The sequence below is a fragment of the Barbus barbus genome (genome assembly GCF_936440315.1).
Source record: "Barbus barbus genome assembly, chromosome: 47".
NCBI lineage: Eukaryota > Metazoa > Chordata > Actinopteri > Cypriniformes > Cyprinidae > Barbus > Barbus barbus.
The window spans coordinates 15389319-15404726 of record NC_136725.1 but is presented as its reverse complement, the minus strand read 5'-3'; the positions used below and the strand labels follow the sequence as shown (position 1 = coordinate 15404726).

At 36.1% G+C, this 15408-nt stretch overlaps 1 protein-coding gene across 1 annotated transcript in view; it reads left to right on the top strand.

Moving 5' to 3' along the window:
• The window catches only part of LOC306866182 (signal peptide peptidase-like 3), a 31229-nt gene extending 26588 nt beyond the window's left edge, over positions 1-4641 (top strand). The window contains exon 10 of the mRNA XM_079411263.1: positions 2455-4641. Coding sequence (XP_079267389.1) covers positions 2455-2526 — 72 coding nt within the window. The 3' untranslated portion in view covers positions 2527-4641. The remainder of the gene's footprint in view (positions 1-2454) is intronic.
• The last annotated feature ends 10767 nt before the right edge of the window (positions 4642-15408 follow it).

The window sequence follows — 15408 nt, the reverse complement described above, 5'->3', positions numbered from 1 at the left end:
GTGTGCATTAAAACTAAACGCTGACCTACTTTTTTTTCAAATTCTATGTTTTTACTTTAATTTAAAAAATGAATTGCAGTAGCCTATATTAAGTTTGTTTTATTTGTCGGCCCCAATAGCCTCATGGTTAGTGTGCTGACATACAGTGCTACTGCGCTCCCGCTCGAGGTCCTTTACTGATCCTTCCCCGTCTCTCTCCGCCCAATGCTTTCTTGTCTCCTCTCTACTGTCCTGTCCCAATAAATACAGAAAACGCCCATAAACATAACTCAAAAAAAAAAAAAAGATTGTATTATTTACATTTTTTGTGCATAAAAAATGGACCCATTAAACAAAAACTAATTATTTATATATACTCGTGGGGACTTAAATGAAGTTCCCCAAGGGTAAACAAGCTTGTAAATTAGTACGTTTTTGGAAAATCTAAAACTGCACAAAGTTTCCTGTAAAGGGATAGGTTTAGGTGTAGGACAATAGAAAATACGGTTTGTACATTTATAAAAGCCATTACGCCTATGGAGAGTCTCCACAAGGATAGCAAACCAGACGTGTGTGTGTGTGTGTGTGTGTGTGTATTGACCTATTACATTTTTGAATGGGTCCATATTTTATTTTCATGCACAAAACATGTAAATGACAATGTAGATTATACAAAAGGAATGAAATGCAATGAAAAAAGTATAAGAAAAAAAATTGAAAAATAAAAATAGGATAAAACAATATTTAATAATTGGAACAAAAAATGCAAGTTGTTGTTGTTGTTACTTGTATTTGAGGGTTCCGTGTTACCAACATTACATTTAGCAGATGCTTTTATCCAAAGCGACTTACAAATAAGGACAATAGAAGCAATCAAACACAACAAAAGAGCAATGTTACGACCCCTTTAAGATTTGTCTAGAGGCAAAAGGAGTAACATTTAGATTATGGCAAAATCTGTAAAAATGATAGGAGGCGGCAAGAAACAATGCAAGGACACGAACTGCCAACAAAAGTGATTTATTATACAAAAGGAAAAGAATCCATTCAACTATAAAGTATATTTACAAAAGTATAAGTTATTAAAGAGACAACCAATATGTACAAATTTACAATTCAAAAAAAAGGAAAATGAACAACAAAAAAACTAAGCAAATCAACCCAAGAGAAAGGGGACACTAGTGACGCCAAAAGAAAGAAAGAAACAAAAACCAAGTCTACCTTATTTAAACCTCTAACCTAACTAAAGGAAGAAAAAGAAAAGAAATCTTCAGCGCCAAGCGCTGTATACTTCCCTACTCTCAACTAATAAAACAAAACATGCAGTGGGTGACGTTCACCTCTTACCCGGGTTTTCTATACACAGAGTTACCTAATGTTGCACAATGGAAGTCGCACGACATCTTCCCTATCCACCTTCCTCTTGAGTAAAGGGTAAACGTCATAGAGCGTAAGCTCATCAAAGATCAAAAGAGCAACGCCATCCAAGTAACAAAATAACCCAAACCAAATGACAAATCAAAAGGTTATAGGGATCAAGAACGTCAAAACCAAAACACAGGATTTTTGGCATAAGCGAATAACAAATAAAGCAAGTCAAAACAGAGTAAAATGACAGCAAAAACAGGGAGCAAAAGAGATCCCCATTCACTCTTTTCAGCGTCCTTTTATCTGTCAGCGGATAGGTCGGCGTCACGTCGCTTTATGATGACTGATAGCTTCGTGAGCCAATCAGCAGTCAAGGGAGGCGGCCTAAGAGATCGACAGGGAAAGGATAGAGAGCAAGCAGGAGAAAAAAAAAAACACAGGCACTCCCACACGGACATTTATGAACGTAACAAGCAATGATATGCAAGTGCTATAACAATCTGTTATCTTAACGCAGTACACGTAGCAAGGTTTTTTATTATATAATAAATAAAAGGAAAACCGATAGAATAGAAAAAGAATAGAGCAAGCTAGTTTTAGCCTTTTTTGCTTTTGTTAATTGAATAATAAATAAAAAGAAAACAAATAGAATACAAAAAGATTAGACAAGCTAGTGTTAGTTTTTTTTTATATAGAAAACAAGCAGTTAGTAAATGAATAGTGCATTACATAACTACTACTGCTATTATTTTTATTTATTTTTATTTTTTATTATTAATCTCATTTGAGTTCCATCTTGCCAACATTAAATTAAATATTATAATGTTGTATACCACTGCTATTATTATTACTACTACTACTTGCGAGTTCCATGTTACCAACAATTTAATTTAATGTTGTAAACTACTATTATTATTTTATAATATTCATTTATAGTTTTTTTTTTTAATACTGCGGTTTATTACCATTATTATAATTATTATTATTTTTAATTTAATAAAAGACTCATTGACCATCAAGAGAGAAGCTTATTAATATGTGGATGTGTATTAATCACTTGACTCGCTCTTGGTATGAACCAGTGGTAATTCTGTCCGTGTCTTTTAGGGGGACCTGCGGCGTATGTGGTCTGAGCCTTTCCACACCAAGTCCAGCAGCTCCCGCTTCCTGGAGGTATGATGCTGCTCTGACCAGCACAAGTTCCCACCGTCCCTCCGTTCTCGCCCACCGGAGAGAAAGCGAGAGAGAGGTCGGAAGAGATGAACTGCACTCGTCTTCTCATCATCCCTCATTCCCGTTGTCATCCTACAGCCAGTGGATGAGCAGCTGCACGCGGACTTCACTGCCAGATGGATTCATGCGCTCCTTTCGTCTCCTTTCATACTCTCTTGGTTTTTTCCTCTACCTCTTTTCTTTCTCAGCTCCATTCCGCCTTTATCACATCTCCTTTCTCTCTCTTGCTTCTATCCCATCATCCCATTCTTTCCTGTTCCACCGGACTCAGCCGCATTTTACTGGATCGCTCGCCATCTGGACGTGAACCAGAGCCCCTTTGAGCTCCAAGTGTGTTTCCATTTGTACCGTTTGGCACCATTATGGATTTACAGACTGAGATTTCTTTATTTCCTGCTCTAAATAAACTGTGGAGGAGGAACATAGATTCTGCCACAGCTTGGGATGACGACGACCCTATAAGGGACCAGCACACAATAGAGGACAGCGTCGTTTTCCCCTTTCCTTCCCTCGTTCTCTCCTCCGCTTGCCCTTTCTGATAAATCCCAACCCGAATCCCTCCCTCCCTCTCGCCAGATTCCCTCTCTAACAGCCCCTCCTTCGCAGAAACATGTATTTTATTTAGAAAGATTTTATTCTTGGCATATACAGAAATGATGCATTATAAATTGTGGGGGCGTACAGCTCTATGTATATACGTGTACACATGTATTAGGGGTTATCATGTCGAGGTGCAAGTGTGCGTGAGAGCGTGTGCGAACGCAAATGCATTTAAACAGGAACCGGTTTTCATTTAGTTACTTTTAGATCTCAAAATGTGCATTTTTCCCTCATAAATTGCTCTGCCTAGGTCAATTTTTTTTTTTTTTTGCCTCTTCCATAAAATTAATAGCAATGCGCCATTTAATTTGGCTATTGAAGACAAGACTGTGTGATTTCACATTTATGTATGAATGTATGCCGTTGCCTCCATGGGCTCTGGATGGACCACTGAAGGCGAGCTCTATCATGCTAATGGAGAGAAATGTTTAAGGATTATACAAAACTCAGTTATTTAAACAGGCTGAAATTTTACGCTAGTATTTCAAGCATTTTTTTTTCATTCGTAGTCATTCCTTTAACCCAATTGGCTCTGTAATGATGACACTGGAATCGAGGAGCAAGATTGAGAGTGTGTGTGTGTGTAATGTTGTAGAAAATAATGCATTTTGTTGGCCCAGTCTGTTGAGGTTTGCTTTTTCTTTTTGTTTTTTTTTCTTTAGTTTTTTTACCCGTTGTTACCTGTTTTTTAATCTGTTAGTCGTCTGGCCTTGCATGTCAATTGTACAGCGTGTCGTTCTTCAAAGCTGCGTTTTCCAGGGCAAGCGCTAGTGCGACACTCTGAAACTCTGAGACGCAGACACGGGGTCGTGGACGAAGAGTCGCACAAAAGAATTTCTAAACCGGAGAGGGGCAACGAGACCGGACCGCTCTGACCCCCGCGGCCGGCCTGGACCTCGCGCAAACACTGGCACTGCGTTGCCTGAATATTCAGTATGAACGTTTGAATGGCAGTGGGACATTGTTAACCTGAGCATCACGGATATCGTTTTACCCACAAACCCCCCTCCTCACTGTCCCTCTGCCACCCTTACAGACATTACGAGAAAAAAAAGAACAATATAAATGACGATCATGACGATTGCATTGAAAGTAAACTCAAATGTTCATTTTTTTATGGAAGATTGCATTTTGTTTTTGTTTGTTTCATCCCATTGTTTGTATTTTTCTCCATTTTCCCCCCTAATGCTGTGGATTTTCGTTTTGTACTCGATTCTTTTCTTTTTTTTCCCCCTCCTCCGTCGTCCTCCCTGCCTGCAGATGGCGCCAAGCTCTGTTGGGTGGTCAACATTAACAGCCAAAAGGATTCTGTATAAAAAAAAAAAAAAAAATGAATAAATTAAAGTGTAGTGAAATGTGGATCCAAATGAGCTGTACTGAAGACATTTCAGCTCTCATAACCTTCCCTTTCTTCTTAGTCAGGATTCTGCTGTAAATAAACATGACTCTAACTGTATGCGCAAGTGGTCTCATTTCCTTTATTAGCTAGTGCTGTTTGCTAAAGAGGAGTGACTGCTGCTACACTGTAAAAATGATGTGATCAGTGAGTCATGACGCATTGTTTTTACATTGTTACATCGCACCACAATAATTTGGACAATTTCGACTTTTTTGTCATTTATATGAAATTCAACTTCATTTTTAAAGCCGGGATAAAGTAATGTAAGACCAAATTACTTGTATATTGACTTGATTACACCTAAAAAAAATTGAAGGCAGATTTGTGTATATGTATGTATATATATATATATACTGTATTATATGTGTTATATTCATGCTTTTGCTACTACTACTATTTTTTTATAAATAATTACTACTTATTATTTTTACTCACATTTGCGGGTTCCATGTTTCAGATGTTGTGCCCATTGTCGACCTCCTGCCAAATTATTACCCCTCTTTCTGATTGCCTAATAAAACCCCTCGCCCACACCTAGCCCTACCCCTACCAATACTAGGGGAGTAATAATCTGGCAGGGGGTCAGAATTGGGCGCAACACCGGCATTAAAATGTGGTACCGTAAATCTCGCACCGTTTCACAGACATGGTTTACAGATCATGAGAATATCAGACCGATTTGGGCTGAGCACAATAATCAGTAATAAGTGGCTGATGGTAATGTTACAGAGGTGAGTGCTTTAACCGAATAAAGACATTGCGGGAAATATATTCACACAAATTGAATGGTTTGAGATGAGAATATATTTACATGTCATTTTTAATCTAAAAAAGTAACGTCTGCTAAAAAAAACATCGCAAATATGTTGAACAACTGTTATTTGCCTTTGCATATGGAGATTGTGACGGGGTTTTTTTTATTTATTATTATTCTTGTACATTAAGACACTTGCTGTTTGAGTGTTTGCGGTGAACTCAATCCTGTTGTAAACCGGTTTCTAGTTGAATACAAGCTAGTGGTTGTTTTTGGTCCAGTGTGCATTTCTAGCTAATTACTTGAATGTTTTAAAATGATTGTCTAATGAGTTCATCATTACGGTTTATAAGTTATTAGAGAGATGCTGTATAAAGTCACACTGAAGTGAAGTTCGCTTTGCGGCCACACGGTGGCGCTGTGACCTCACTGCAGCTCACTCAAGTTATTCTGACTCTATGGACATTCATTTTTATTTAATAGTATTTCTATGGTTAGAATAAGTATAATAATATTGTGACACTAAAACCAAACGTAAATATGGAAATTATAACCAATACGATTGTTTTAAGATTAAAAGCTGTATAAATCGTAAATTAATAAGGCAAAAATGCTCTAAAAGATGTTTTGTCAAAACTTTTTTATAACTGTAGCTTGGGATATAGCTTTCTTTTTCTTTTTTTTCTTTTTTGATTGAGGTTTTAATTTTGAGAAGAATCAAACTGCAAATAGTGCAGGTCTATATAGTCTCTGCATGCTAATTAAGGTAAGGACAGAGTATTCTAATATCTCCAAAAAAGACTCATGTCACACTTAAATTAATAATTTTTACCCTTTAAAACATGACCTATTAAATAGTAGTCAGAATTTTTTTTTTTTTTTTTATGAATGAAACAGTTTATTGAACCTTCAAACAAACCATATAGAAGAAAATCTATAAAACAATTGCAAACAGGTTTTATGTTTTGTTTCATATTAGGCTACATCAGGCATATACTATATTATGATATAAAAGAATATGGAGATCATACTCAAAATGACCATGTATGCAGTTTGGTGAACTTTTTGTTATTTTATATGGGCAAAAAGTGCAATCAAATTCTATTATGTTGCGATGTAATTTTAAGAGATGTTTTTTAGGTAACAGTATAGAATTCATGTTAATATCAGTTGTCGCTCTATATCTCCCAATAATATGTTTCAGTAAGATTATTTAAATACTGTTTTGAAAAATAAAGCTCTGTACTTTTTATTGTGGGGGCAAACCATGCAATACCTTCCTCAAAAGCCTGATGTATCATATCTGATAATACCAAGTAAACCTAAGTTCCTTCAGTCCCTTAAGTGTTCATCCTGAAATATTAATAACAATATACAAGTTATTCTCATGTTTACTTACTTTATAAAAATCAGCAAAGATCACAGCAAGACGACACATGTAGCACAATCCAAGGTGGATGTTTTTACAATTCCACTAAAAGACCTTTTCATTTGCTGAAAAGGTTTCATTCAGATGATAGAAGGCATGTAGTAGATTGTGTACAGTCTCATAATTTCAGAGTCCTTAGAAGCTCACGGCATTGTAGGGTTAATCTGCTGGCCTGTGAACCCTCTGTCAGGGCATCAGGGCTGTGGGTGAGGGGGGTTATTGGGGGTCGTTAAGGTCAAGCAAGTGTTAGAGACACGCTGCAGCTGTGGAATTTCTAGGGTCCACCCCTGTTCATGAATTGGCCAGAGCACCCACAGGCTCTGCAGTCGGGATGGCCATGCTGGATTCCACTGGGACGGTGTGGATTGTCACATGTTATCTGTAGGAAAAATGGCTGAGCCGCAGTGCAAAGTGAACTTTAGGAGTGTGTTGAATGGAAAGAACAGATGTCATTAAACAGGCAAGTGTTACATTAAAGGAAAGGAAAGTCAAGTGTTCCGTAATAAAGCGCTGGAGCGTTTTTAGCAATGCTAGATTGTTTGCTTCTCGTGGTACAGAAGCACATGTTTTACAACTAAGTGGTGCACTTCATAAAACGGGTGTAGAGTTACTGATTAAGGACGGCTGTAGGTGGATGCTTTGATTATAGGTTATCTTTAAAGTATCATCCAGCGCTCCTCCCCCCGACCCTCAAGGCTTGTTTGAATAAGGTATGCGTGCTCCTGTTTGGGGTGGGCTCCTCTACCCGTGTGCCCTTTGACCCCTGTGTACATTCCGCATGTATTCTGTGAAATGAAGTGAGGAATTCCTCTGAAGTTTTGTTAATGGATTGGAGGAGCTACTGAGGAACACATGGGTTGGAAAGTATGCTTTGGACCTTTGGCTCTCAGCGTGCCGGCAGTGTTGAAAATGATTGGAGAAGCCGAATACTTTTGGAAAGTTAATGCATTATGTAGACATGGACTAATTTATAGGATATGTATTTTAGGTACTGTGTATGATCATTTCAAAAGTTGCTGTAACATTTTAATAGGCTACAAAAAAAAAAAAATCACAAGTAGGCTATGAACTTTCTTGGGTGGTTGTAACAATTGATGGAATTAAATAACAAAAAAACATATCACTATATATATATATAATATATCACTTTTGGCATTTTGAACTTTATAAGGTTTTTTTTTCATTCATTCATTCGTTTGTTCTTTCTTTTTTTTTTTCTTTTTTTGGCATTTTTGGTTTCATGAAGAAAGTTTAGCATCCACGGAACATTTCCAATCCACAAAAGATTCTTTATAATTATCTTTATTAAATTTCTTCAGATTATTAAAAATGGTTCACAGATAGGTTCTTTGGGGATCCAAAATTTTTGTTTCTTCCTAGGCATTACTGTGAAAACAACCTTTTAGAGTGTATGATGTTTATATATATATATATATATTAGTTTATATTGATAAAATATTATACATATTTTCATATTAAATAAAAAATATTCCAGGAATATTATATAATATAGTGTATTTATTAAATGTATATAAGTAGTTTACACTGGACTTAAAATGAACTAAGGTTAAAGAGTGATTAAAAAAATCATGACAAAAATGAAAGAAATTTTATAATTTAAGATTCATTAACTTAATAATTGTTATTACCAATCAAAACTTTGGGGTCAGTAAGCTTTAAAAAATACCAATTAAAACTAATTACTAATTCATATAATTCAGCAAGGTTGCATTAAATTGATCGAAAGTGACAGTAAAGACATTTATAATGTTACCAAAATATTTCTATTTTTATTTTAAATCATTGATTTTCTTTTCAGCTTTCTTGTCATCAAAGATTCCTGAAAAAAATGAACATTTCCACAAAAGTTTTTATTTTTCAGAAGCAAATGCTGTATGAAGGCAAAATGAGCAGAAAGGTTCTTGGCGTGAATGTTGACACCCCGAGCATGTGTAAGCTCAGAATACGGCTGGAAACCCCCCTACAGAAACGTGTGATGTCTGGTGTCACGTTCAGCTTGAGAACCCCAGACCACCACCCACACAGCTGGAATGCCGGGCATGCGCTCCACACACCCGCTTTGGGCTGGAAAGGGTAGACCGCACTTCTTAAGGCAAAACAAGGGGGGTGGGGGAACTGGAGGTGGGGTTCTCCACTCCAAAAAAGAACGGTGAATCTCAAAGGGATTCGCATCCCGTCCGTGTCCCACCCGCTGTGTCGGCAATAGAAGAGGCTCATCCATTAACCTTCTGCTCAGATCGGGGGAATGATCAATGACTGTCTATCAGCGCTGCTTTTCCCTCTTGGGTGATCCATGAGGGAGAGAGGCATGGGATGGAGAAGAAGAGGGTAGGCAGGGAAAGGTGAAAGGGCAGAGGAAGAGGGGAGGAACATTTTTGGAGGAAGGGAATTGGGGGAAAGAAAGAACAATAACAAAACTCTACCTCCCATGTTTGAAAGGTTTCCTGTTCTGGTTCGGAAACACCGCTCAGGTGACTGCTGGAGATCAAACAGGAAGCATTTCAAAAAACTTTTTTTTTTTTTTAATTTGTGGGACTTTTAAAAATGTATTTTAGTTTGTTTTTCATGGCCTGAATCTGAATCTAAACAGCAATAATTAAACCCTAAAAAATATATTTTAAATGCTGAAACCACAAGTGCCTTCTGCAGTTAATTATCAATATATTTTTAGCGCATTTACTAAATCAAAACCCTGAAGAGACACATGTGATGAAACCATCTTAAATGGAAAATTACAGTTTGACCATATTGAAATGAAAAATAATTTCTACCAAAGGAAATCTTTTTAAAGCTGTTATTTAATTAAAATGTCTGATTTGCTGTTTTTATTCGAAGCAGTGTAGTAAATTGCATCTCTTTTATTTAATGTAAATATGATTCCATCCTTTCTGTGTAAATCTGTACTAATTTTTCTTGATCATTTTCCTAGTTTCACAAATAATTATTACTATAATTCTTATAAAATGTATACTCCAAAAAGTTGAAAAGCCTGTCTTTCGTACTGTGAAATTAAAGAAGACACTGATGAACTCCATGAAATACAATTAGATCTGTTTTTCTGAATAATTTAAACACATTTCTGAATCATTACCTCAGCTGTAATTCTGTTGATAATTCTCTGAATATTTAGCATAGAAAACAGTAAATAACAGGCATGTTTATTAAAGTGTTTTAGAAATATCTACACAACTTTATTTCCTCTACAAAATTGGTTTTCCTATTCTGTGTGTTTTATTGCATTCATTTGATGGTTTTCAAACATGTTGTTATTCAATACAAATATAAGAAAAAAGACAAATATTTTGCTCAAAACGTTATTCTGGAATTAGATTAATGATTTCTTCTAACCATGCTTCCCAAAATAATTAAATACAAAATACATTTCCACTCACTTTTCTTATCATTAACAAATGGGTTTACATTCACTTTTACAGTTACCTAACAAAAAATAATGATTTTTATGTTTCGAGTGTTAAAATTGTACATTTTCTCTGTGAATATATACTACTTTTAAAAATGAAGCAACAAGCCTTACTGTTGAGATTTTCTGTGCATGTTTTTGAGTTGCACATCAACCCTTGAACAGTGTAACCTATGATCACCTTTAAAGAGAATCCACTACAGAACATACCAGAGTGTATATGAATTCAAATGATTTAAAGAATGCAACATATGACAGCAGAAACTAGTTATTAATGGTTTGAAAAACTTGTTTATTGTTTATAAATGTATCAATTTGGACTAAAAAACATAATTGAAAAGCCACTGATCATTTATTTTAATGCATGATAAATCAAAGAAGTAAGGTGTGGAGTCAGTTATGATTTTAAATGGCCCACAGAACGAAAGACAGAGGCAGAACATCCCTTGTAGTTTTTCTCGCAGACTGTTGAATGCATTGCCCACATCAAACACTTTTAACAGAGTAACCACACAATCAGATCCCTTCAGATTGGGGGACAGAGAGAGGGAAAGGGGGGGAAACGGGGCCTTTCTCACTAAACAATACCATTATTTCAGCTCCCTTGGCCAAGAATGCCACATTTCACAGCCCACTACCCTCCTCCAGATGTCAATCAAAGCTCACTGGGGACTCAAGCGCCACCCAGAACCAGCCCACAAAATCTCCTATAATCTGCATACAATTGTATGAGAGAAAGGTGCATATTTATATTTATATTTATTTATATTTATAGTTAAAATGTACTTTTTAGAGCTCAATGCATTTTCGTTTTGTAAAGCTCTAAATAAAATGTAAAAAAATATTATTAATAATGAAACAACAGCCCTGTAGCAATGCAAGTTTCAGAAAAAGAAATAAATAAATGTCAAATTTGCATTTGAATGAGATGTTCCTTATACATTTCCTAAACAAATCTTTAAAGTTTTAGTGACACAGATTTATTGATGAAATATATAAGCCTAAGTGCATTTTTCTTTTTATTTCATTTTAAATGCATTTTTCTTTTTGTTTCATTTAGTTGTTAAAATACTTTATTAAATATTATGTACCTCATAACTGTATGAGATACTTTATTGCGCTTCGACATAGACATCGTCTTTTGAAATGGTGAAATGAAATGAAATTTCACATCAATTACGTAAAAATATTCATATAGAACCAATCTGAATTTTCATTTAGTTCACATCTGTGTAAAATCCTGCACCATTTCAGACCCTTCTAAAGTATTGAGTTTTGCATTAAAACTGCTAATCAAGAAATACTGTAATATAACAATGAAATGAGAAGTGATTGTCATCGTAAGTGCTTCTAACGCATGTATTTGAGGAATAGTATCATCAGGATCAGAGCGGACGGCGGTGATTTTGTGAATGAGACACAGTGCGTCGCGCATTTGTTGTTCAATTAAAGTATGCAGCGGCGGTCTCAGTTTAGCGTCCAATCACAGCACGAGTCACAGCGCCGAGGAGCTGAGGATTCAACCAATGGCTGGTCGCGCGGCAGAGACTAGCGCAGCAGCGGGCCAATCAGCGGCGCGTATGCAAATGAGGCATTTGCTCCGGCTAGATCTGAATGTCAACTAGTCAAAGATGGAGTCTGACGCTGGAAGGCCGTGACGCCGCGCGTCTTTACATTTGCTCGTTTATTTAGCAGAGCCGCGCGATAAGGTTTTAACTTGCACTCTCGCAAACGGAGAGTCTTAATGCATTTGCCATTTGAAAAAGAACCGAAGACGAAGGCGTTCAGGTTTTGCACCTTTTACTCAACTTTTCCTCTTCTCTCACTCTCCCTCTCCGTTTTTTTCTCTCTGACGGAGCGTCCCTCCCTTGGTTCGCTGCCATTCATGAATTTGGGGTTCATATTGCTCTTCATGCATTTGGGATGATTGGGCGGAAATGGCGGGAGCTGTAGGGCGTAAAGTAGAGTTTGGATGGATGGGAGCAATCCACTCGCCTCATTTTCATGCGCATCAGGACCGTGTGCCATCAAACCCTTCTGTAGTGAGCAGCGTTTATGTGCGCAATGTTTGCTGTCTGAGGAAATAGAGAAGGCTTAGACGAAATGCTCTGTTTAAATGCACGCTCTGATCTGATGCTCTTTTTAAACGGTGTGAACTTGAGGTAAGTTAAACACATCACGGTTATTAACTGTATTAATTGAACTTTAGTTGGGCTAGTGATGCTTTACATTTAATCCGAATGAAAACAAACACGCGAAAGTGGCGCGCGCGTTTAATTCGAATTAATTCTAGTATTAACTCTATCAGAAAATGCATCTAATGCGATTGTAAATTGTTGGCGAATTAATTTGGGTTAGACAGTAATTCGTAAAGTTTATTATGATTATCAACAGGTTTTTTTTAAATGCTAATGCAAATTAAGCAACCTGATAAAGCGTTTTATAGCTCTGACCACTGTAAATCAACGTGTTTAAATGTGCTTTTGAGTTTTAAAAACGGTTTATAAAGTCGCATAATTTCCTAAACCTCACAGGCTTCCCACTGTCCGGGAAAACTAAATATTAGGGAATTTCAAAAGTGATTTCCAGGCCTGGAAAAGTCTTGGAAATTCCTGTAGTCAGTGCACGTTTTAATTATGCTCAGTTGTAAAAAGCTATTTCAAGTCAAATAAATACTTGTAGTGTTTGTATTTTCTTAAATCGTAGTTTTTATAAAACGTTGGAAAAGTCATGAAAAATGTGGGCACCCTGAATTAAATTTGTCATTGGTGTTTTGCACATATAAAAAGCAAAACAACTGCCTCTCTCTGTTTTGTTTTCTTTTTGTAAAGTTTGTTTCGATTTGAATTAATCTTACGTAACTATCAAGATCTTTTAGAAAAAAACAAATGTTGCATTTGTTTTAGGAATACTGTGATTCTGTCAGAAGTGCTGACATATTCCCAACTCACTCCTGGAGAAAGTTAAGTTGAATCAGAGAGACGCCCATTTAAAAAGTTAGCTTTTTATTTAATTGCACTATTAAAATTGAAACAAGTTATTTACAAGCTCTAAAAATAGTTTTCATTGCATAAAGCAGAGCCCCACTGAAACAAATCGTAAAAGGAAACGTGGTAAAGATGTATTTATTTTTGTAAGATGTGGTTTTAATTTTTATTTTGCCTTTTTAAATTTGTTTAGTGGATGTTGCCATCATTTAGTCATAGTTTGTAGATTAATTATTTGGTTGTGAGTAATACATTAATGAACTGTCATCTGCACATGAACTGTAAGAAATAAAATATACATAAAACTAAATGCAATGCAACTGGTCAAATGTAACGAGGGAAATGATTGTATGGTGATATTAAGCATGTTTTGTCCATTGCCCTTTTTCTGTTGTACTACTGGCCAGTCAGAAGAGCAGTGCAATATTAAAAGGGCATTGGCTGATAGAACAGAGCCCTCCACCTCCCTCTATTGCCTTCACCTCTCACCCCTCTCCTGCTCTGACATTATTTAACACGTGGAGGCCTGGAAAACCAGGAAAGCTGACACACTGTACAAATGTTTGACAAACTTGCTTCAAATCAGTTTCTAGAGAGTATTATTTTTGTATTTATCATTGTATTTATCATTATTACGTATTGTAAAAAGACCACATATTTAATTGTAAATAATAATTGTCAATAATATTTAATAATTACTATATTATAACATTAACACTGTAACACTTTATTTTTCAATGTCCTTATTACACCTTGCATGCATTTACTATAGTAATTAACAGTAAATTATAAATAATTGCATGCAGTAACCCTAAACTAAATCTTAATCCTAACTCTATTGTAAGTGCATGTTGTTAATTAATATTACTAACTAAATGTATATTACACTGTATTACAAAGACACCTGAACAAAGTGTAAACAAAATTATTAATGTTGTTGTCGTATTAATATTATTATATTGTTTTTTTTTCTTCTGCTTGCATTTTGATTTAACTGTAACTGCTGATTTATATAAAATTAACAGTGAAAATAATTTTTTAATTGTTTATTTGGCAAAAAAATTATTAGTAGGATTGTTGTATTAATAATGTTGTTATTGTTTTAAGTTGTGCATTTTATTGTGTGTGTATATATGTGTGTATGTGTGTGTGTATATATATATATATATATGGCCTATAGATAGATAGATAGATATATATATATATATATATATATATATATATATATATATATATATATATATATATATATATATATATATATATATATATATATATTTATAGATTGTTGTGCAAAAGGCCTATGTAAATCATTGCTTTTATTGAAAACAATTTAAGAATATATTATTGGGTTTATATATGCTTGCTGATAAGGTGGAAGGTGCCAGTAGATGTAAAAATGATGAGTTGAGGGCCAGCAGTCATTGGTCAGAGAAGATGGCTGTCCCTCTGTCCACGTGCTGATGTGCTGAGGTCAGCTGCTCTGACGATGTTGCACTACTGTACCATCCATTCTAGCAGTGCAATAGTATTGTCATAGCAATTAGCCTCTGATATGCTCAACGCTCACGGGAACCCTGGGAAATATGTGCCAGATCAGTCAGGTCATCCCTTTACGTAGATTAACCTCCAACTGTAACCGGTGTAACACATGTGATTGAGAAATAAAATCACTTCTTTTTGGACTTCAAGCTGAGTTCAGGCCTCATTTGTTTCGGCGGCCTTGCCATTACCCTCAGTTGTTGCGTTATCAGGCGCTAGGCTTCGTTTGGAGCTAAAGGCCGAATAAAGGTGCACAGGTCGGACCCTCCCTTGTCGCAGGTTAGCAGGGGGAAGGGAATGTTTTTCGGTGGAATGCAGGGAGGCAAGTCCAGGGGTGGGGGATGGTCAGGAGAGGGGCCCAGGACTGCTAAACGTGTCTCTCGGCATTGCTGAGACCGTTCTTAACATAACTGCGTGAATCAAGCCTATAGGCTCTGAATCATGCCATGCCGGGCCTATATGAGCGAGGCGAGTCACTACACAAGGTGTCTGTACTTGCCCCGTAACTATATGAATACTGTTGTTGACTTTATGAAGTTGAAGAAGCACAAGTTACTCTATTATCATAACTTCACAAGAAACACTACATGCGAAGGCTGTAAACGTGTCGTTATCAGCTCTTAAGTGATAAAAATTGTCTCTGCGATGAAATTTGTCAAAGTCAGTTTTTACACC